At 50.5% G+C, this 21,698-nt stretch overlaps 6 protein-coding genes across 6 annotated transcripts; 3 read left to right on the forward strand and 3 right to left on the reverse strand.

Moving 5' to 3' along the window:
* Positions 1-895: 895 nt before the first annotated feature.
* On the forward strand, positions 896-2,014 carry CGCA056_v008175 (Laccase; the record flags this gene model as incomplete). The annotated part of the gene is made up of 4 exons (XM_037323423.1): positions 896-1,275; positions 1,327-1,369; positions 1,444-1,510; positions 1,599-2,014. 4 exons carry the CDS (start codon positions 896-898, stop codon positions 2,012-2,014), a joined length of 906 nt encoding a protein of 301 aa, XP_037177837.1.
* Positions 2,015-2,077: 63 nt separating this feature from the next.
* Positions 2,078-3,071, forward strand: CGCA056_v008176 (Laccase; the record flags this gene model as incomplete). The annotated part of the gene is made up of 3 exons (XM_037323424.1): positions 2,078-2,374; positions 2,536-2,577; positions 2,637-3,071. 3 exons carry the CDS (start codon positions 2,078-2,080, stop codon positions 3,069-3,071), a joined length of 774 nt encoding a protein of 257 aa, XP_037177836.1.
* A 377-nt stretch (positions 3,072-3,448) lies between these two features.
* Positions 3,449-5,110, reverse strand: CGCA056_v008177 (uncharacterized protein; the record flags this gene model as incomplete). Its single annotated transcript, XM_037323425.1, has 2 exons — positions 3,449-5,003; positions 5,058-5,110. 2 exons carry the CDS (start codon positions 5,108-5,110, stop codon positions 3,449-3,451), a joined length of 1,608 nt encoding a protein of 535 aa, XP_037177835.1.
* Positions 5,111-5,870: 760 nt separating this feature from the next.
* ATG1A (Serine/threonine-protein kinase ATG1a) lies at positions 5,871-8,153 on the forward strand (the record flags this gene model as incomplete). The annotated part of the gene is made up of 4 exons (XM_037323426.1): positions 5,871-5,891; positions 5,954-6,163; positions 6,217-7,985; positions 8,021-8,153. The coding sequence occupies 4 exons, from the start codon at positions 5,871-5,873 to the stop codon at positions 8,151-8,153; spliced, it is 2,133 nt and encodes a 710-aa protein (XP_037177844.1).
* A 3,885-nt stretch (positions 8,154-12,038) lies between these two features.
* CGCA056_v008179 (uncharacterized protein) lies at positions 12,039-13,232 on the reverse strand (the record flags this gene model as incomplete). The annotated part of the gene is made up of 1 exon (XM_037323427.1): positions 12,039-13,232. One exon carries the CDS (start codon positions 13,230-13,232, stop codon positions 12,039-12,041), a length of 1,194 nt encoding a protein of 397 aa, XP_037177843.1.
* Positions 13,233-18,906: 5,674 nt separating this feature from the next.
* CGCA056_v008180 (Sterol uptake control protein 2) lies at positions 18,907-20,254 on the reverse strand (the record flags this gene model as incomplete). The annotated part of the gene is made up of 3 exons (XM_037323428.1): positions 18,907-19,472; positions 19,537-19,972; positions 20,177-20,254. The coding sequence occupies 3 exons, from the start codon at positions 20,252-20,254 to the stop codon at positions 18,907-18,909; spliced, it is 1,080 nt and encodes a 359-aa protein (XP_037178521.1).
* Between the last annotated feature and the right edge of the window lie 1,444 nt (positions 20,255-21,698).

Here is a 21,698-nt window from a genome sequence, read left to right on the forward strand (position 1 = left end):
GGCCGTTGGCTGGCTGCATTCAGGCCAGTGGAAATACCGGCTCGAACTCTCTTCTGATGTTGTCTTATTGCGGCATGGAAAGCCGCCCTTGGGTACTTCGAAGCCACGTGCCGGCCCGTCCCTTGCGTTGAACTGGTGGGAGCCGCCATGAGGAACGAATTTCCACTCCGTGATTCCCATCCTACATGACGAGGATGCCCATGGCCTACTTTTCCCGATGCTGGAGTTTTTATCCCATTCATCGCCCAATAGCCCAAAAATACCTCTAAATGCTTCGTGTGAGCGCAGTCAATAATGGTCATTGTTAGGTTCTGAGGGTTTAATCTGCATTTCGCCACCATTTTACCATCACGAAGGATTTCTCATGCTGCACAGGAATTCCTTGGCAGCGCCCCCTCGAATGACGGTTTCGAATGTGGTGAAAAGCGCCACCAAGTTCCAGCACAAGCCCATTCGATTTTGATTTCGCCCTTCGCAAGCCTTAATGTGTCGTCGCCAGGACTGTTACTCGATACGTGGAAGTAGAGGACATTGGTCAACGTGTAAATGCCGTCTGTAGAGGGGGAATGTCTATTTAAAGGCGCTCAAATTTCTCTGTATCTAAGCTTTTTTCGATGCACAGCCTGAGAAACAGGCTCTACCTATCTCTCAGTTAGCAGTTCATCGACCTGCATGAAAACAACTCAACATATTGTCACTTCGCCATCTCTGGATCATCGTCACTGATGTTGCCAACTCGCTGTTCGGATCGCCTTTCCTTACTCAAGGGTCACAATACCCAATAGGAGCTAAGTTTGGCTTGTCTCGGCCTGACATCGACGGTATCAAACCTGGGCATCCCATCTTCAGGCCTCCCGGCAGCAACATCGATGAATTCGTCTGCGACTATTCGAACATGCCTGGCTTCAAGCCATGTGGAACTCCCGACGACCAAAGCTGTTGGCTGCGTAACGCCCAAACAGGCCAGGAATACAACATCACGACTGAATATGAGAGTGCTTCCCCTAAAGGCATCACACGCGTATACTATCTCGACGTTACGGACGACACTATTAACACCAACGGACTGGCATTCGGTGAAGCCAAAGTCTTCAATAACTCCTGGCCTGGTCCGCTTATTGAAGCCTGCTGGGGAGATACCGTAGAAATCCACGTGCGCAACTCTCTTGCTTACAACGGAACTAGTATCCACTGGCATGGCATCCGGCAGTGGGAGACCATGCACATGGACGGTGTGAATGGCCTCACGCAGTGCCCCATTGCCCCTCGCCCCGAGTTTGTCTACCGATGAAACGCGACGCAGTATGGTACTTCGTGGTACCACAGTCATTACTCCGTGCAATATGCCGATGGAACACAAGCCCCTATCGTAAGTCTTCTGGCTGCTCTTCAATGCTGATCTTGTATGTATTATACACATCATGGCTGACTAGCAACTGGCAGACAATCCATGGCCCAACCTCTTACCCGTACGACGTTGCTATTGAACCAATTACGGTCACTGATTGGGGTAGGTAAATTGTTTTTTTTGTTGGCTTGTTTGATGCTATCTGCTACTCCGACCCGCTCCGTGAAAACGGCTGACACTGGCACCGCAGCGAATAACAGTGCATTCCAATTCATCTTTCCACACGCCAAGCCAGATACTCAGGATATTCTCTTGGGTGGATACGGCAACATAACTCGGTTTTCGGGCGGCAAAATTCAAAACGACGAAGAGATTCCACGTGGCTTTGAGATTACGTTTGATGACGCGGATCCCAACCCAGCGACCAGGGCAAAGCGATATCTCCTTCGTTTGATCAACACCGCCTTCGACAATACTTTCGTCTTTTCAATCGATAACCACAACTTAATAGTGGTTGAGGCCGACTTCGTTCCCGTTGAAAACTTCACCGTCACCTCAATTCCCATCGCGATCGGCCAGAGATATAATGTCATTGTCGAGGCAGCACCAGTGGTCAACAGCTCGTACCCCTCGTCCAACCCTCTTCCAAAGGACGGCAACTTCTAGATTCGTACGTATGCTGCCAGCTCATCTACGCTTCACCGTGACATCGGGGACCAAGACAACTACATGAAGACGGGCATTCTCCGCTACGACAGGACCAGTACAGCTGACCCCTCCACCAATGCATGGGATGTCGATACCTCCGAATCTGATAAGGCCATCAATGATCAACTGAAGCCCGCTTGGCAGTGGCAGGTCCAGCGCCCGGCGAATGGTAAGGTAGGGGAGGTGTTCAACGTTGTTACCGAGGGTTCCGATAACAAATACGCCTTGTCGTTCTTTGCTTTCCAAGGGGAAGGCAACAACGAGGTGACGCCATTCCAAACGACCTACGGCAACCCTACGTTCTTGAATCTAGACAATGTAGGCGATGAGTGGCCGACCGGTTGGGTTGTTGTGCCGGAGAACTGAACCGAGACTGATTGGGTAAGCGCATAACTGTCGAGTTCCGGAATCTTGAAGTGTAGCGGCTCGTTGCATTGGAACCGGATGTGAATAGCCTTGTCACTAACCGTGATTTTCAGGTCTATCTGGTCATTGACCATCCAAAGTTTGGGCCACACCCAGTAAGTTTTGACCTTGACCTGGCAGCCTCAGAACATTGAAAAGGCTAAGCCGCTATTAGATCCATCTTCACGGCCATGACTTCGCCATTGTACAACAAGACGACAACAATTACTTTGACCCTGACAATTTCCACCCTAAGCTCACCAACGTCAACTTCCCCCGCCGCGATGTGGTACTGGTCTCGGCAGAGGGGCACGTTGTCATTGCCTTCAAGGCTGATAACCCCGGTGTGTGGTTGATGCACTGTCATATTGCGGCACATGCGTCTAGCGGTCTCTCATTGCAGATCTTGGAGCGTCAAAAGGCAGCAAACGGTATTTGGCCTCCGGGAAACTCAGCTGCCCTTGATGCAGCTCATACGTTGTGTGCCAGTTGGAACAGTTGGGCATATGATTGCAAGAACTTGTGGCTTGGAAACACGAATCCCACAGGCAAGCCGGTCTATCCTTCCTGTGACGACTCCACCAACATTCAGAACGATTCCGGGGTGTAAAGGGAATGCAGTATCAATCAATGGATGAGCAGGAAGGTGTGGCGTTTTGTCTCAGAGCCGATATGGACTTGAACAGGTCGCGCGTAGGCCGGACGCTCTAGAAGGATTTTAGTGGACACTAAGATTCTGACGAGACAGCATAGGAAGTGCATGCTCGTCGTCGGCCATGTAACGGATAGTCTTGAAGAGACACCAACAGATCCACCTATAGGAGCTACGACAAATGTCCCGTATCTTACGTGGCAAAACACAAGGTTCATATGATGGAGGTGACTATTTGGCGCAAAAAACCCTCAATCAACGTTTATATCGAATTCGGAAGTCATTAAAAGGACCAAGCGTCCATAAGAGAGAAAGGTCTTACTCCGCATCGGTCGTCACAGACTGATGTCCCCAAGTTTCATCAAGACTTTCTCAATGAACCTTACCCCCACTAGAATGCCGTCTGCGTCCTGCATGTCCTCTCCACCGAGCTCTTCGCTGTCTTCATCTAGACAAGTGAGGCAAGTGATAACCGTGGAAGCATACTTGTCCCCCATTCGAGCTGGTAAGCCAGTCTTCGCCAAATTCACTAGCCGCTTCTTGATGTTGATCGTCTGCTCAATGTTGCCTGGCTGGAACTTGAAATCGTCCAAGCTCAAGCCTAGTCCCGTCCCCGGCACCTTTCCACTGCTAACCTCACCCGCATGGGACTGGTATTCCACAAAGGTATCCCACAGCCCAAGCTCAAGAAGACACACTCCCAAACTGTAGACGTCATGCTGCATGATATATGCCTGTTGAGCTTGGATTCCCTGGCGGGTAGGATGTCTATAGAGGTTACGCTCCCATGCGTCGTCGCCAATTTTCAGCGTGTGAAAGTTCACGTTGCGGAAAGAGTCAAATCCGAGAAGATACGCCGAGCCAAACTCGCATGGCGGGTCGGAGCCATGATCCGGAAGTATGATGATTGTTTCAGGGCGGATGTTCTTGTGAACAAAGTCGAAAGTATGAATGAAGCTAACAGCCCTAGCCAACTGTTTCGCGATGTCCAGAATCCGGTTTAAACTGAACCTGCGCTCTTGTAGCAAGTGATGTCGCAAGCTGGTTGGAGGTACGCTGATGTCTGTATGAGGCAGCTGGAACGCCAAGCTCATTGACGAAAGCCTTTTCGTTTCTGAGCTTCTCCTTTTGATTACGCCCTTGCAAGGAAGCAGACCAAACATGCCGGCATCTTCTCTCTTCAGCTTCTTAGCGAGGCCCTCTGTGTCCGTTCTCAGGCGAGGCAGATCCCAGCTTGCGTTACAGGTTATCGTATCGACTGCGTATATCTTTTCAGATGCCTTCCGACGAATCAGCACGGTACTCGAATATTCGATTTTGCTGGTAGTGTTCCAGTCGAGCCCGTTTTCTGGTAGTGTGACATGTATTTCGGAACTTGTTTCTCCCTTCACTATACTTCGGATACTTTGAGCAGAGACTAGAGTAGTACTCCTACTCGAATAACTCGATGTTGACCGAGAGGATGGCGACGTTTTGACTGACTCGTTGGCTGAAAGAGAAAGTTCATCATCGATCAACTTATTGCCCATTCGAAGTATCAAGTACCAGGTTGGGTCAAATACACTATGCCATTGCTGGAGTTCCGTGATGGAATGGTCGATGGCTTCCCGAATTCGAGCGTATTTCCATTTCCTGACTGAGGAGTCTGGCCCGGATTTTACGACCGATTCGATTTTCGAGATGGCTAAGCCCAGTTTGCTTTTAAGTACCACTAGAACTTCCAGATGGATGCGACAATGATCCTCCTCGAGGACTTGAGCGATTTTCTTAACGAAGTCTACCTGAATGGCAGTCTTTTTCCAGATCGCCTCCACGATGAGCAGCCTGGATTGAACGGCTTCGTTGGCACCTTTCAGGTCTCGATAGACCTGCATCAAAGCTTTACCATACCTGCATTTTAACGAGTTAGCGGGAAATCAATTCGAAGGCTGTCAGATTACATACTGGAGGCATAGATCGGCCGCCGAAACGGCAGCTAAGACTAGTTCGATGGACATTGGCGACCGCCTTCGTGATTCAAACTGGATTGTCGGACAGTATGATGATCATAAGAACTCAGAAATTGAAAACCACTGAGCTTAAGATTATTTTGAGAAAGATACGCGCGCTTACGTAGTTATCTAGATTGGCTGGGGGTGGCGGGGGCTGTGTGTCTCGCTAATGCAGGCGTTCATGTTGGTTGACTTGGCCCCTAAGCTTTACAAGTCTCGTGATCAGGCTGGCGGATGGTATGCAACGGAGGAGCGGAATGTTCTGCAGAATTTCCTCATCAGCTCTTCAAACCATTATATGATCGAGACTGTCATCCCGCAGATGTTAGCGCCCGAGTCTCGTCCTCCCCATTTATGTCCTATCGCTAATTACAAACAACGGAAGGTTTAGTCGCAGTATGGTTCGATTGATCTCTGAATACAACACCCGGACGACCCCGCACGATTCGAGATGTCTCCACTGTCAGATCCTCAGACGTCAGATCTCGTGCAGGAAGCAAGACTCGAAGCATTACAATTATCCCCGACTCTGACCCAGCATACGTTCTGCCAGCGCGGCACATCTGGGCGAGAATGGAAGATCAGAGTACACGAAACGTGGAAACGGGAGAAACGATTGGGACAAGGCGCATACGGGATTGTATGGCTTGAAACGTGCGACCGGCCCGCAAGAAAACATGGCCCCGTCGTTAGGGCCGTCAAGGAAATAACGATCGACTCTACGGCCCCAGGAAATACGGACTACTATCGAGAATTAGAGGCAGTAATGAAGTTCTCTCAGGACAGAGTAAGAGGCAATAGGATGATGATGGTGCTTTCTGACAGTAGAGCTTTTACTGACCCCTATAGTACACGCCTTCCTTTGTGAAATCTTACGGTTGGTTTCAAAGTGTGGATGCTATATACATCGCCATGGAATACGTGGAGTACGGCGACCTTGAGAAACACCTGGAGAAACCTATTCCGGAAGATGAGGCTAGGCTCATTACTAGGCAATTAGCAGAAGGCCTTCATCATCTGCATCAAAATGGCTTTACACACAGGGATTTGAAGCCCAGAGTACGCACCATGAACCCGAATTCTAAGTAACAGACGCTGATAGTTTCAACTAGAATATTCTTGTCGTATCCAAAGGTCCTGACTGGCTTGTGCAAATCTCCGACTTCGGAATCAGCAGGCGACTACCCCCTGAAGCTACTTTGGGTACCATGCGCAAAGGAACTATTGGCTTCATCGCCCCTGAAGTGCTTGAATTCGTTCATGATCGAAGTCATCCGTATGCTGCGGACGTATGGTCTCTGGGGACTATAATCTTCAAAATGTTGACACTGAAGCTCTTCACGACCGATTTTAGACTGCTGAACAAATATGTCGAAGGAGAGATCGAATTGCCGACGCAGGACCTCACGGATCACGGTGCTACACCTTCGCTGATTGACCTAATCCGACAACTCCTCGCTGTTGCTCCCGGTGAGAGACCAACAACAAGGGACATTTTGGACCACCGGTGGGTTCAAATGCTCTCGAACATCACTGTGTCAGAACAGCATCACGACAAGCCGGATGATCCACAGAGCACCCGCCCGACAACCAACAACAACGAGCACCTCGGTTTCGAAGGTGACACTGACAATGATCCTTCGGCCGAGTGGAGCACGGGGTTTTTCAACGAGAAGATAAGCCGACAATCACATTTGAATATCGGAACAGCGGTAGGGTCGTCTGGACCTTCTGCTCCGAGAAGTGCTGGCGTGCCAAGAGCCAGCCAAAGCCAAGCATCGATGCCTGATACAGCTGAAACCAGCATACCATCCGTTAGAGAGACCGCCGAGGTTGATACTCATTTAGTTCCAGAGGCTCCGCTTCCCACTGCCCGTTTCTTTGTGGACCAGGAGGGCACTAGCCATCCATCTCTCAAGCCTTGTAGCAGCAGTGAATCCTCTGCTTCATATCATCCCGGAAGCGAAGGCGACGCGGACAGCGAAACAAGTTGGTTTCGTACTCAGTACTATCAACCGGCACCGTCCCTTCCCGACCCTTCGTCGACCAGCAGCAGAGAATTTGATTCAGAGGACCAATCAGGCAAATCTGATGATTATGTACGGTCTTGGTTAGAAGAACAGTTGCCTGGATACGACCGAGTCAGAACCCGTCTACGACGAGCAACTTCATCAACACCATCGGAAGGATACGGTTCAACAGTGGCAGACGCGGGTACCGAACAAGAAAGTATCGGGGAGAAGGCCTCAGCTGCCCACGGAAGACAATGTGACGATCTGTTCCCCGAAGTGAACAATTTCAGAATGCCTTGGGAACGTGACCACAAGCAGCCCAAAAAAGTGTGGTTTACGAAATCGATGGCTCCCAACGGAGGGGAGCCGAAAGTTCGTCGTCGCCTCGAAACTCGCAGAAGTAGCCCGGAATGGCATCGCGGCGACGGTCCAGAACCAGTACCAGAGTTGGGAGCAGCAGAAGGACAGCATAAGCGGACTACAATCACGACTGCTAACCAGCACAGAGTCGTCCGGAAAATCGCCCAGCGAAGTGATGCGAATAAATTGCGGATTTCGTATGAGTTTAATATTGATAATTGGGACCCAGCAAAACGTCCTATTCTGTTTCTCAACTTCGTTTTCGATCTGGTTTCGATAGGGATTTGGTTAGTTGGGAGGATCGACCACTACCTGGACCAAGGCTCCCCCATCGGCGACAACGCGGACGCGACCAGAAACCTCGCACGTCTGCTGGAAAATCTTGACTATAAGGTTAATGATGCCAATTACTACTTTACTCGACTCCGTGAACATGATAAAGAGTTGGTGGCAAACTTCGTCGACAGCGGCGAACGCCTATTCGATGACTTCAAGAAGCTCCTTCAAAGGTGTGAGGGCACGATCCTGCTAATGTGTGGAAAAGGGGACCAGAGCAGGGAGTTTTGGAGGAGAAACTCGAGGACAAGAGTGGTGAGAAGGGCTCTCTGGGGTCCAGAAAATTGTTCGACTACGGTAGGGTTCGTGCATCAGCTGCAATTATGGGATGTGCGGTATGACACTCATTGCTCATCGCCATTGATGATCGCCAAGCAAACACCATGTGCGCCCGCGGAGCGTCCTCCATTCTTCTAATGTTTTTTTGGTCTCGCGCACTCGGTGAGAACTTGGTCACTTGGGCTACAGTTCAGTTCACTCTTCGTCCAGTCAATATCTTCTAGCTAAGTTACTAGTTTCATGTAGCTACAGATGTAATAACATAAACGATATTCATCAGGCTTGAAGGGGCGGGGTGTAATGAAATCTTGACCAGGAACTAGCATTGCCAAGAAAAGGCCAACTGGATGCAACCAGAAGCCATCATCTAGACATAAAATTCCATCCAATTTTCAAGATGGGTCTGGTACTCCTTTTTTACAATTCGCAAGTAGGCCCCAGCGCATAGTTAGGCGAACGCGGAACATCCCTCCAGCTCGGAATGTTGCCTGATGACCGCGCCACGTTGAATTCCGAATTCGGCAAAGCGGCTCCTGAAACCAGCCACAATAGGAGTGTGCCTGACGCTGACAACGCAAAACCGCAGCCCCTCCCCGGTGACGGACGGACTGAAACTTCGTATCTGACGCGCTAGGAGCGCTGCCACGCTACAGGTGTCCCTAAAACATTATTCGAAGGCAGCAGGATTTCTGGCTACATATTTGGTTGGCCCTCGCAATCTACAACAACGTTGTATGACCTTTGTTCTTTTTTCACAACGCCCGACAAAGAAGTGTTGCCTTTTACCCGCGCACCGGTCCAGCCTAGATCACCTCATTTACACTGCGGCGTCGCCCCGTTTCATCTCCGACAATGGAGCCTCCCGTATCTCTCCGACGACCCACCCCGGGCCCCGCAGACGCTCGAGGCCGGCACTCAGAATGCAAGGCGGCGGACAGCACTCATGCCGGATTCACCGACTTGCCTCCGGAAATCCATCTTCTCATATCGAAGCAGCTCATCTACCCCGATGCGCTCTCCCTGAAGCATACCAGCAGCTACTTTTACTACCTCGTGGACACTGGTGTCCGGCTGAAGGTGGAATGGCTGATGGAACGCCGGATGTTACATCTCGAGTGCCCCAACGATAAGCGATGCGATCTTGGCAGCGATCTACGGTTTTGCAGGGGTAGCGTACCGTATGCATTCCCTCTCACTCGAAAACTCTCAACACGTTGACTAACGATGGCCAGACTCTTGATGCAACGACGACGAGAACACATGGAATGCGAGTCGAGGCCAGGCCTGGGCTGTCTTGTGTACGGCACGTCGGTTTGCTCTCACCGCAGGAAACTTGGCGCACGATGTCAGCGCTGGCTTAGACGACGGTTGACGATTGAGCTCTGGTGGGTGTTGATTGCATTGGTACCGATCATCTTCTGCTGGCTTTGGATGGCTGAGTTTGCTAAGTGGGCAGCTGGCTCATTATCGCATTCTTCATCAACTTTTACAGAGTCATTGATGAGGTGAAGAGTCATCGCTATTTTGGTCTTTGTATCCAACGAAACCCGTTTAAATAACGTGCCACATAAATCTAATTGAAAGAGGAATGATTGAGTTGCTCCCAGCGATAAGATCGAAATTGCAGCCAGTGAACTGCATTGGAGACCGCGAGGATTCCAAGGAAAGTACCCAGAGGAACCTATGGTATCATCATTCGATAGCAGACTCCATATCTTCTTGATAATAAAAACAATGTTCTTGTCTATTTCAAGGACATGGCCCACTATCCCGTGTGGCTTTTGCGTATTGGTCGTATCTTCCCTGGTAGTTGCTATGGAACCCTATAGTCTGCCTTCCATTTCCTGAATAGAACCCAAAAATGTACTTCTATCTTATTCTGTAAGTAGCCAGTGGACTCTTGCACTTTTGAACACGGGAAGTCGAACGATGAAAAACCTTCTATTCCAGAATCACATTCATATCCTTGGAACATCAAAATCGGGGCTCTATCTGACTCCTCATCACATCACAAGAGGCAGTGCAGCAGTTGCCTTGGGTTGTCAGAACATCGCACCTTCCAACACTCCGACGCCAGGTACCACAATCAATAAAAATCTATCCTATCAACCTTTCCTTGTGCCGCCTTTCCTTCCATTCTCAATCTGGAACACGCAAAAAAGCGTGCCTCAACAGAAACAATCAACTACCTAGCTTCACATGTCTCGCATACAGCACAGCTTCACCATAATCCTTGGTCAGGTTCGCACACATCAACTATGGCACCTTCCTCCTCAGCCAGCGTCAGGCCCGGCATTGCTCATTCACAGGGCCATACTCACCCGGCTTTTAAACCGAAGGTCGTCGTACCTTCCCTCATATATCATGCTACGGCTTCTAATCATTCTTTGTAGGACACGTTAGCCGCCCCGTCGAAGGTAGGAGCGAAGTCAAAAGGCGGACCATCTGCTGCGAAGCCCTTGCCCTTTTGGGCAAAGGCCAGGGTCGGAGGCAAGACCACAGAGGTATCCCTACCTGACAAGAAGGTGAAGGACAGCAGTTCTGCTCCTATTCGGAAGACTTTTGTGCCCGGCTCAGGCACCCAAATTAGATCGAAATTTGGAGGAACCCAGCAGCCCATCAAGCACCAAGCCGGGCAGATTGCCACGACGGGTGAGAAGAGGGCACACAGCCAAATAAGTGGCGAGCGTAACAAGACATCGAACAGCTCCTCTACAGATGGGACACCAAAGCTTAAGAAGAAGAAACTGGAAGAACCTAGGGAGTTTGTCACTCCGGCAGTGTCTAATACATCGCAGGCGCAACCAGTGGGTTCTATGCCCCACTTCAACACGGCCACGCAGCTTGCAGAGTTCATCTTCAAGCCCGACGCCGAGAACGGGGTGCTCCCTCGCCACACCAAACTACGGGTATGCAGCATCTTAACCGTCCCGGGTGTCACAATGGACGTGTACCTCAACCGTCTTGCTTCCTCCCCCGAGTTCAAGACTGTCACCCAAAAAGCCTTGAAGATCCTCCGGGGACAACTGCCCATCGATGAGATTGCTGTTATCACATTTATCATCGCGAACCCCAAGAGACTTAACAAACGTCGGGAAGACTGTCCCGAGGCAGACATCTGGTACAAAGCACAGCTTCAGATGGGCCTGGAGGCCGACGAGATCCGTTCATGGGAGAACAACCCCATTTTCAGGGCATACCGCCGCGTCCTTCGGTACTTGCAGCAGTGCGGCACTGGTCGTCTTCGCTTTGAGCCAGAGCTAGGACTTGGTCTTCTCCAAGACGCGCGGGAGATCAGCCGGATGCCCACAAACAAGGCATGCGAGACAACAGAGATGACCAAAACTGCGGCAGAAAAGCAAGTCCGAGAACCTCCGCTGGGATTTCTCGGAACATCAGACAGCCAAGTTGAGGTGCCTGAGTACAGCAAAGACCAAGATACACTAGGAGGCAAGGTGGATAAGGCAGCGAGTCACGAGATTCAGTCTGGCATTCAGCAACCTCTATGATAGCAGCACTTTGATGCGCTAAGCCCAGATCAGAAGGATGTCGTGCGACGAAGGATCCAAGGACAAAGAATAAGGCACGTCGCAGAGTTACGGACTCGCAAAGCAACGATGCAATCACCAAAAAATCAAGATTGACTGGGTGAGTGGGAAGTGAAGAAGTGCTCCGGTTTTTTTCCTATCGCCGGGCGCAATTCTTGGAGCGAAACAACACTAGAAGCGATCATCATTATCACGAAGAGATCCATAGATAAGAGACACAGGAAGTTCTTAGGACGAATCATTGAGAAACATGAAAGTGCGGTTGGCCCGCCCAATGAACAGCACGCATCTAAACATCATGTGTAACATAGTGTCAAGCCTGGAATAAAACCCACGTATAGCTACTTGTGACCATCTTATAGGTCGATAAACCATGACAATAACTCTAAAAGTCACATCTCAAGACGCATTGTCCTGGATCATAGGCTGCAGCGGACCCAGTCGCCCTCCCTGGTTTTCAACCTCCCGCATCACCTCTTCAGCTTGAGCCAAGTCGCGTGCATTCAGAAGCCTCAGCCAGTAAGAAAAGTAAGATCCAAGACCCGTGACGCGACCATGACCAGGAGGGCTGGCCAACCCAAGCTCGGCGAGCCGATGCCGGTCCCAAATGGCAAACCCCAAAGCCCTATACGGCTCAAAGCCCGCGTACTTGATCGGCGAGTGGGCGCCTCGGCTCATGCTGTCAACAATCCAGAGGCCGTCGGCTGGTAGCACCAGCGAAGACCTTCTCATGGCACTACTTGTTGGTACCCGTCTCGCCGAAGGTTCGATGTCCTTCGCAGGCCAAGTCAGCTGGGGCAGTCGATGTGTCTCTGAATCCGAACTGTTTCTTCTGCGAGCCTTAAGATGCCGAACGTACTCAATCGCTGTCATGACTTCGTGGTAAGCGACCTTGAGATTGCTGTTGCTGCTGTCGTAGAAACTCTGCATGTCAAAGTCGTTCACGTGGTCGCTCACCCCAGGAGTGTCTCGGACTCGGGACGTAGTTACCGCCAACTTCAGTTCGTATATGAGCTGCAATCGCCAAAATGCGCGAAGAACACGTTGCTCTTCTACCCATGATGGCTTCCGCGCCCTTTCGTCTTCAGGAGCCCACTCCAGCCGTCCCCTTGCCTTCGCATCAATCAGCTGTTGTAGGTGATGATCAATGCACGACCTGGTCAAGCAGTGAACCTGAGATGCTGTCGAGAGAACGGTGCGTAAGACGCTGAGAGATGGGGCTTTTGAGGCGTCGCGGTTTGCAAACTGGTAGCCCGTTTCCTCGCTCTTCCCGAGCACAATACCAGCCTCGCGGTCTTTGATCTTCCGCATAATTTCGTCCAAGCCCGTCTCCTTGTGGGCGCCGGCGCGGAGTTGTATCACAAAACGAATGATATCCTGTGTCTGCGGCGTGATTATGCTCTCTGAGATGGATTGCCAGAATATCTCGGTGCTGTATTGATTGAAAACGCGGTATGAGGCGGGCGAGGAGGTGATGACGTTCCACAGGCAGTGCACATCGTCTATGTGTGCGAGGATCTGGAGTAGCACCTCCGTGGGGAGATTCTCCAGCTGTGAAGTGGATTCGGCCTCATGAATCTTTCTATCTGTCATCTTGTCTTGACGAATTTTCGGAATGAAATGAAGTTGGCTGAAAGTAGAGGTTGCGTGAAGGCGTTGAGAAACGGTGGTCGCTGGACCCCGCATTCGACCCCGAACTGGGTACCTCGGATTCCGAGCCGTTTCCTGCAAAAGGCAAGGTTTCCTGCAAAAGGCAAGGTTTCCTGCAAAAGGCAAGGTTTCCTGCAAAAGGCAAGGTTCCCTGACCTACCGTCGATCGATTCCGGGTCTTGACGTCAAGCATTTCTGAAGTTTATCCTTATCAGACCCAATGATTAGATCTAAACTCCCACAGCATCCACATTGCCTCCCTACGTGGCTCTCGTATGTGCCATATTGCCTAGTTCCCTCTGATAGAGCCCGGCACCTCACACACTATAAAGCGAGTAAACAAGGGTCCAGAGCGGATCATCATGTAAATTAAATGGCAGTGCGAGACAGCGAAGCAACTTGTACTGTAGCAGAAAATAACCTGCCATGACTTCCTCTCTTCTTACTTTAGCACCCAGCCCATCTACAGTTGAAGCCACAGTAGGGGATAATGACAACAAAACTTTTATACCAAAGCCCTTGTTTTGTGGCGCAGTTGAGTACCATGACCTACCTGTAATAAATATCTAGCAACGATATCTTCTACAACATGCGGTGACGATCCAATAACATCGAGACACGGCACCTGGGCTTGAGCTATGTGACATCACATGGATTCAGCTCCAAGTGCCAAGTGCACCGAGAGGCTCTGCCCATAACAAGCTCCCCTCGGCCGAGAACTTGTGTGCCGTTCTGTAAATTCTCCCACACATATCAGCACTTTGGTAGGCTCTTGTCTCTCATGCTGCCTCCACCAGTCCCATCATCATTTCAAAAAACCCTAGAAATCTTGACAAACGGAGGCATTGATGATTCAAAGCATCACCCCAAAGCTTTCAATGGATTCAACAACCGGTTTTCGGATTCTCGACCTGCTGCCAGCAAACTACGATGATGACTTATGCTGCAACATCCGCAATCTGGAGCTCGGAACTTGTGAGCCATACGAGACCCTGTCGTATGTCTGGGGAGACCAGTTAAATTTGGAGCCAATCCAGGTAGCAGGTGCAACAGCCAAAATCACAAAGAGACTTCAGGCTGCCCTCAGACGCCTTCGACAGCCCAGTGTGATACGGCACCTCTGGATCGACCAGCTGTGCATTAATCAATTGGATTCGCGTGATAAGACGCGACAGGTCTCCATAATGCGCCAGATCTACAAGAACTGCTCGAGATGTCTGATCTGGCTCGGCGAGCTTCCTGACACGCTCGATGTTAGCGATGCAGAGGGAGCATTCGACTTCATTTGCATGTGCGCGGGGCAGTGGGGTGACTCGGAGTTCATTCCTCCGGGTCTTTCGACTCCTGAGCGATTAGCAAGGGCCCATGGCGCCTTCAAGGCTTTGGTACTGGATGGGAACCCTTGGTGGTCGCGGATATGGACGGTTTAGGAAGTCGTGCTCCCATCTAATGCTTTGCTCCTATGGGGCCCGCTGTGTCTGCCCTGGGTCACGTTGAAGAAGGCAGCAAGGAGATTGTGCTCAGGGCACTTTCCACGTTTGCATTTCCCCATAGTAGACACATTCCGAGATATAGTCAACAATTTTACAGGGCCAGTTCGTGGACTGGAGATTGCGGAAGCCGGGGAGAGCCCGCTGAATATCCTCCAGCGATGGTGACACCGAAAGGCAACGGACCCGAGGGACAAAGCTTTTGCACTGATGGGCATGTTTTCACACACACCCATCCCCGGTGTGCAGATCTGCGACTACGACATGTCCGTCGTCAATCTATACAAGGTTATCACGGGGCTGATACAGAGTGGAAAAAGGCCTCAGACCACTTGTCGGCCTGCGGCCGAACAGCATCCCAGATCTCCCTTCATGGGCGATTGACCTGTCACAAACACCTTGTGGCAACACCCCCCATTGGTGGTGGAACCACTCCCACCGTTACAAGAAATTTGCGGCTGATTGTGGGGAGGATCTACAGTTCACGCCGCCGTTGCACGAAGGCAGCCTGCTCTCTCTAAGGGGCATGCCGATAGACACTGCACAAAAGGTCGGAAGCCCACTGACAGGAGATCGCCCGGAGAGCATTTTGAATAAGCAAATCATCGAATCCACGAAGATTTGGCAGCAGCTAATGGAACGAGCTCTGGGAGACCGGAAGTATCCCAGTGGTGAGAATCCAGCTGATGTATTTTGGCGAACCATGATGGGAGACCTTCTCATGCAAGAGTTCTCGCTACGGAGGGCCAATGACAATGACGCTCGCCTAGCCGCTTTACAGTTCCAAGGAGGCAGTCCCTTGAACAAGCTTATCTGCAACTCTGTGCGCATGATGATAGTTGGTCAGACCTTCTTTGTCACAAAGAGAGGGTACGTTGGTGTCGGTCCACCGAACTTAGTCGAGAGGGACGAGGTCTGGGTGCTTTCGGGCGGTAAGGTGCCGTTCATTCTGCGGCCAACGACGGGCGATAAAAGCCCTCGAAGCAGTGCCACTCCCCTATTCTCCTTGACGGGGGATGCTTTTGTGCATGGCATTATGGACGGGGAGGCAATTGCGTTGCACAAGGGCGGACCGCAGGCTGTGTATCTGCACTGATTTGCATGAAGTTCATGGCTTGTACTGCATTGTCATTCAAGAGTTCCCAGGCGTGCAATCCTCCCTTTCCATCCTCACCCACCTTATGTTGCAAACAGCTTTTGATGGGTCATCTTGATGACCAGCGATATATATAACCAAGCGGAGAAGAAATCCAAAAGTAAAGTATTTAAGGCCTATCAATAACTATGGGATTGTGTTGGTGGTAGTGAAGAATATCATGCGGGGCAAAGGGCGTAGAATGATAAGCCTGTTGAGAGTATCAGACTCGTATATGCGTTGATCTCGTAAGATAGGTTGTGTGGAACAAGAGTGGCAGAACTATTGGCTTAGTTGTAGACAGGAGTGTTCAACCAATTGGGGTGCTGGCTAGCGAAAGTATGTAGTGCAGACCAAGAGATGATGATTAAGGATAGCGGCTTTGTCATTGCTGAAGATCTTCCTTTCTGGTGCGGTCAGTTGCCCTGACCTGCTGGTGGCACAGAATACCTCCATTGATGGAGACAAGATATTTGATTGCGGTCGGGCAAAAAAGGAAAGCTTAACCGGGTTATTTTCACTTGGGCACTTACCTTAGGCATCTAATCTAACTCAGAATATAGCTCACATTTTGTGACTAGATACTAGAGCGAGGTGGAAGCCGGCAAATTATTGATGCCGCGCGAAAAAACATACTAAGTCATCTGAACTTTCAGCTTGAGACGTTCCGTAAATTACTTCAAACTCTGAACAGCAACGTTCGTCAAGTTCTTGCTCGGCATATGTAACGGGTTTTGCTTGCTTTCATAACCATCATAGTAATATACTTAGGTCTCTTAGGTTTCTACATTTCCCGCTGTTATAACCTAACTCAGGAGTTGCAAACCGTTTCGAGTACGGATGAGTGTCGCCAAAACAGAATTCAAGCTTAATAGTATATGTGGACGTTTACTTATGTTGTCTGTGTTTCCAGCTGCAATATCGTGGCCACTCAGTATATGCGTTTACTGTATTGGATATTGTGTTGACATGTCGCGCTCCATTATTTAGACCAGAATATTCCACAGTGATCCCATTACGTCAAACCACGTTGAAAAGATACCCAGCGAAAATTGCTTCAGTGGGAGAACCAAGGCGTTGATGCACTGTGCTTCAGATATGACCTTTCGACTCCTGTATGCATCTCCCTACGCCTGGGTGATCGTGAATTGTGGATTCTGAGCAGCGTCATGCCGGGAGAATCAACTTTACCCTTACTGTGTACGCGGGAGAATGGCTTAGAGCTGCGGGTGTTGGGCAACTAAGTGCAGCCTTAGTGTTGTGGCAATCTTTCATGGTTTAAACTGCACTTAGGCCCGAGATTCTCTACGCATTTTCATGCTACTCCACGTGACAGATGACGATAAAATTTGTTTTGGGGCTGAATATTCCAATCTCTGATAGTGCATGATCCTTTCCCTAAGAGGATATGTAAGCGCCGTGCTTGAAAGACTGGGTGGGATCCTCGGGTATTTCGGGTGTTCAGTTTGGCGCTACACATTAGCCACAGAGATGACCGAAATTTGGGTTAGTGCTCTCCTTTTCCACGGCTAAGCCACAGTCACAGTCCGAGGGGCTCGGACTCGGACTATAATACGAGCTGTACGAATATTTCGGCTTGCCCAAGTCGATGGCTTTCAAACATGATTATTGTTTTACGCTATATACAAACGCTGCAACTGCTTCTTCCGGATTGTTGCTGTTGTTGTTTCCTCGCTGTCATGCGCCAGCCTGTCGGGGCATCTCCCGGGTCGTCCTCCCAAACATCGACGACCCATACTGACGACATGGGCCTTGTGCAAAATCCTCACGCTCATTGGACCTCGTTGAGACAGCGCGACGTGATTGGCGGAGCCAAACGAATAATCAGAACAGTGCTGGGCGCCGCGGAAGCCCGAAGAGTGGTTGAAGAAGCAGCAAATGTCTGGTTTGTTTCTCCGTGGGATTCCTAGTTCTGTCCTCCTAACCTCCGGGCCTGAAGCTTCACGGCAGTACCATGCGTTGGTCTTCGCTGCGGCTTGAAAGGGTTGGAACGCGTATTGGCGAGGGCCTGTTCGAGTTGAGTATCGCCAGCTGCGTCCCCCCTGACAACAGAATCGAACCTAGGGGTTAAGATCTGTGGCATTCTACTTACCGCTTGGTGCTGATTATTCTTTGCCTCTTCCACAGATAACGTTCCGAAGCCTGCGCGGCTCTCCATTCGACCAGACGCCCCTTACGGCCGCGTTTTGTCCTCAGTCCCGCGGGGATGTTGACAACGCAGCGATCTCGCGCCTCCTGTTCGAAATATTCCGAAACTTTGTCCACGAGCAGAGCAACTCGAGCTTGTACCGACTGCCCCCTACGCCTACCGTGTGACTCTAAACGACGACCTCGAGTGGCAGACGAGTAGAATTTCGACACCGCTAGCCGTTGGGATCCAGACAGCCGAGCTACCGAGCTGTAGGGGAGTTGAGAAAACTGGAAGATTGCTGGTTATGCTTTCTCTACAAAGTTTCTTGGTCATTGCCAAAAGGACGTCAACAATGCTGCTGTCATCAAGCGCGGTAAATCCATCGATAACATCGAGCGAAACAAAACCGCACAAGACCCTGGCCTACGTTCAAGAGCGCCTTGCAACTCTTGGTTCAATCGGCTCCCACTTTCCGGACCTTTCGTTGAACACGGTTGGCGACTTTACTCGTTATGTACAACATGCTCTCCTTTGTTGCTAGTCGAATCGATGAAGCTACCTTCAATGTATTCTCGGCGTAGGCGACCCGAACACCGAAGGTTTAGACACGGAAAGAGATGGCTGTGAACCCGGAGGCCGCGCTTCCCGCGGACCAAGAGGGCAGACAAAAGAAGCACCAATTGCTGCGGCGTTCGGAGATTTTCGACGCGGCATCGTGGTATCCACATCCCGACTGCGGTATGGGGAATAAACAAGTGGCAGATCATGGATCACGTAGGGCTGGCCATCTAGACGATGCCTTTGCCGCGCGTAGTAGGTTTCCGCAGGGAGAGGCTGATATCACGAACAGATGTCGCTGAATTCCATCGTCGGGTCCCTAACCCACGGCCTATGCTCGTCGTCCAACGATCCATACGTCTTTCCGTACAGGTTATTCGACCAAGCATCTAGCCACCACTGACTAGGCAGCTGCTTCAGCAGCATGCAAAAGTACAAGAAGATCACCAACGCCTTTTGTCTGGAATCCCTCAATAACGGCAGAAAGTCATCGGCAACCATTGCAATCCAGACGAACACATCCGTGATGTCCTGTGGCTCCGTGCAATCGTAAAACGCTCCGTACGACTTGTAAAGCTCGTTGATGGCATGATTGTATATAGCAAGTAATCCATCATCTCGCTCCGAAGCATTGATGTTTGCCTCAAGATCTCCGAGGTGCGTGTGATGATACGGCCTCTCGCGCGTCTGGAAGTGCGCTAGAGTACGCGTGATAATGGGCGAGATCAGTGGGTTGTCGTTTGGCTCTCCAACTAGATACCTGGTCCCGCAGAATAGTACGATCCAATCTGGTGACTGTTCAGTGCCAGCCAGCGGAGCATCACTGTGATATTGCGAGTTGGCTAGTACTAGATATCAAATCACGAGTCAATATACATAGCACGTTTTTACAGTCCGTGAAAAATCACTCACCGATATAAATCGTCAACACAGAGAAGATGAATAACTGCGCCTTGTTGCTCTCTTGTACCTCTTGCATTAGTCCAACTGCTGCTCTAGATGACATCTCGTGATGCATCATGGACTTTTCCAGCAGGTGATCCTTTCTCTCTGGGCAGAGGTGCGCGAGATGTAGAGCTGAAACGGAGAGAATACTCCGCATAACATAGTCGCACTCGATTCCGAGCTTGACGACGTTTAAACGCCAAAACTCGCGCATCAGGGAGTTTTCTGACAAAGTGTATGCCGTGAAGTTGCAGTAATGATGCAAAAGCTCAAGATCGAGAAAGTTTAACCCTCCCGGGTGCTCCGCCAACGAGAATGTGGGATCTCGTGACGAAGATGATAAGAAGCCACAGGCGACTCCATGTTTGATACAGTTCTTGCATGCTGGCCTCTGTTCGTCACACTATGGTTGTTTTGTTAGTCGCTGTTTGGCTGCTGGGGATGATATAGAGGCGTTCATCCCGTCAGCCTGCTAGCTGCCGTTGAGAATTAGGGGCACGGGCATGATGGATTGCGGGAGCTAGACGATAGAGCTCTATGTTGCCAGGCTCCCTGGCGAAAACCGCCCCAATTGTTGTCGCTATATCATGACGTATTGTGTACTCACCTTGATCTTTCTTGACTTGCAGGTTTTACAACCAGTTCGGGTCTTCGGGTGCGATCGTCGAGAGAAGTTCGACTGCATATTCGCGAGCTTCGTACTCGGAAGCTGTCAGGGAGTTGCTGGGCGGTGACGCGTAGAGTCTCAAGACAGTAAGCAGAACCGCGCAGGATTGTGGTTGGCATCTCGGCAGTGATAACCGTCTTCATAGAACAATCACCGAACCACAACCTCAAGAGTGCGAAGTCGTTTTCGGGTGGTAACACAGAGGAATACAAAGGGCGATTAATAGAGGGGGACGCATAACCCACACCACGTCCGCGGAGCCCATCGTATATCAGTCGTATTCGCACTTCCTCGGGTGTTCTAAGGGGCTAAGTGTGCGGACTGATTCAATTGGGCCGCCCGGCGCCACACTTGTCCTGAACACGACCTGGATCTTCCGCTGACGTCCGCTGAGTCATACGTAACCCTGTATTGAAATGAAAAAAAAAAAAAAAAAAAAAAAAAAAAAAAAAACCAAGACCAAGCAGGATACTTTCCTCCAGTAATCTTGGGACTGTGGTTCTGGGGTTGGCGATATCTGACGGCCACCGACTACGACACAGTTGACTCTGAAGCTCCCACCCAGCCTCGAATATGGTATATGCCATAGTGACGATACCCGTTGTCGGGGCAGAATTGTCTGACAGGTAGAACTTTGAAACCTAGCTACCATACCCATCCAACCAGATCATGGCGTACATACCCGTTAAGCTACGCCTGAGCAGGGTCTATTCGTGTTAGGTCGGCTCGACTGTCCGATCATATCACCAACTCCTGGCAGGCAAACCTCAATGCACCAACACATCTCCCGCATCCATGATCCAACTAACAAGGTCGTATTGTTAATCCCTGCGCTTCCCCAGACGTTCGCGGGTTTCTCTACAAAGAGAGAAGCACGCCTATGATCTCGGCTTACGTATGGATACAGTCTTCATCGACTTCCCAACGGACCACGATGAAGTCTCCAGGGGTGGCTATGGCCATCATTCTGGACAGCCGGGCCATATACATCTCATGTGCTAAACGCCGACAAGACTATCTGGGTGCGTCTAGCCTTTTGAGGCAATTGCTTGGACATACTGCAGTATTAGAAGGCCGCTGATAGGTCGCTACAGGTGTATCGTTGACACCGGCCGAACCTACGAGTCATGACTCTACGTAGGCGGGGGCCCATACCGTCCCGCAATCGACATCTAACAGTGCAAAAGGTGTCTGTCCTCATCTGGTGGCCCCATGCGGCAGCTGAGCCGCCCGCACGTCTGCTGCACGGCCACGTTTTATATCTGCCCACCCTGCTCGCGGCCGACCACGAGCCACTGACAGAACCTAACTCCCCGAAGGGGTGCAGCGGGTAAAAGGCTTATCCACCAACTGTCTAAACCGTGAGACACGTTTGTTGTCTTGTTAACTGACAATGGAGGAAGGCAACAGACCTACATGTTTAAGCTCCTGGAAAACTCGTCTCAGAACTCGGCCGAGACAT

This window comes from Colletotrichum aenigma, assembly GCF_013390185.1.
Source record: "Colletotrichum aenigma strain Cg56 chromosome Unknown KSG_Cg56_contig05, whole genome shotgun sequence".
Lineage (NCBI taxonomy): Eukaryota > Fungi > Ascomycota > Sordariomycetes > Glomerellales > Glomerellaceae > Colletotrichum > Colletotrichum aenigma.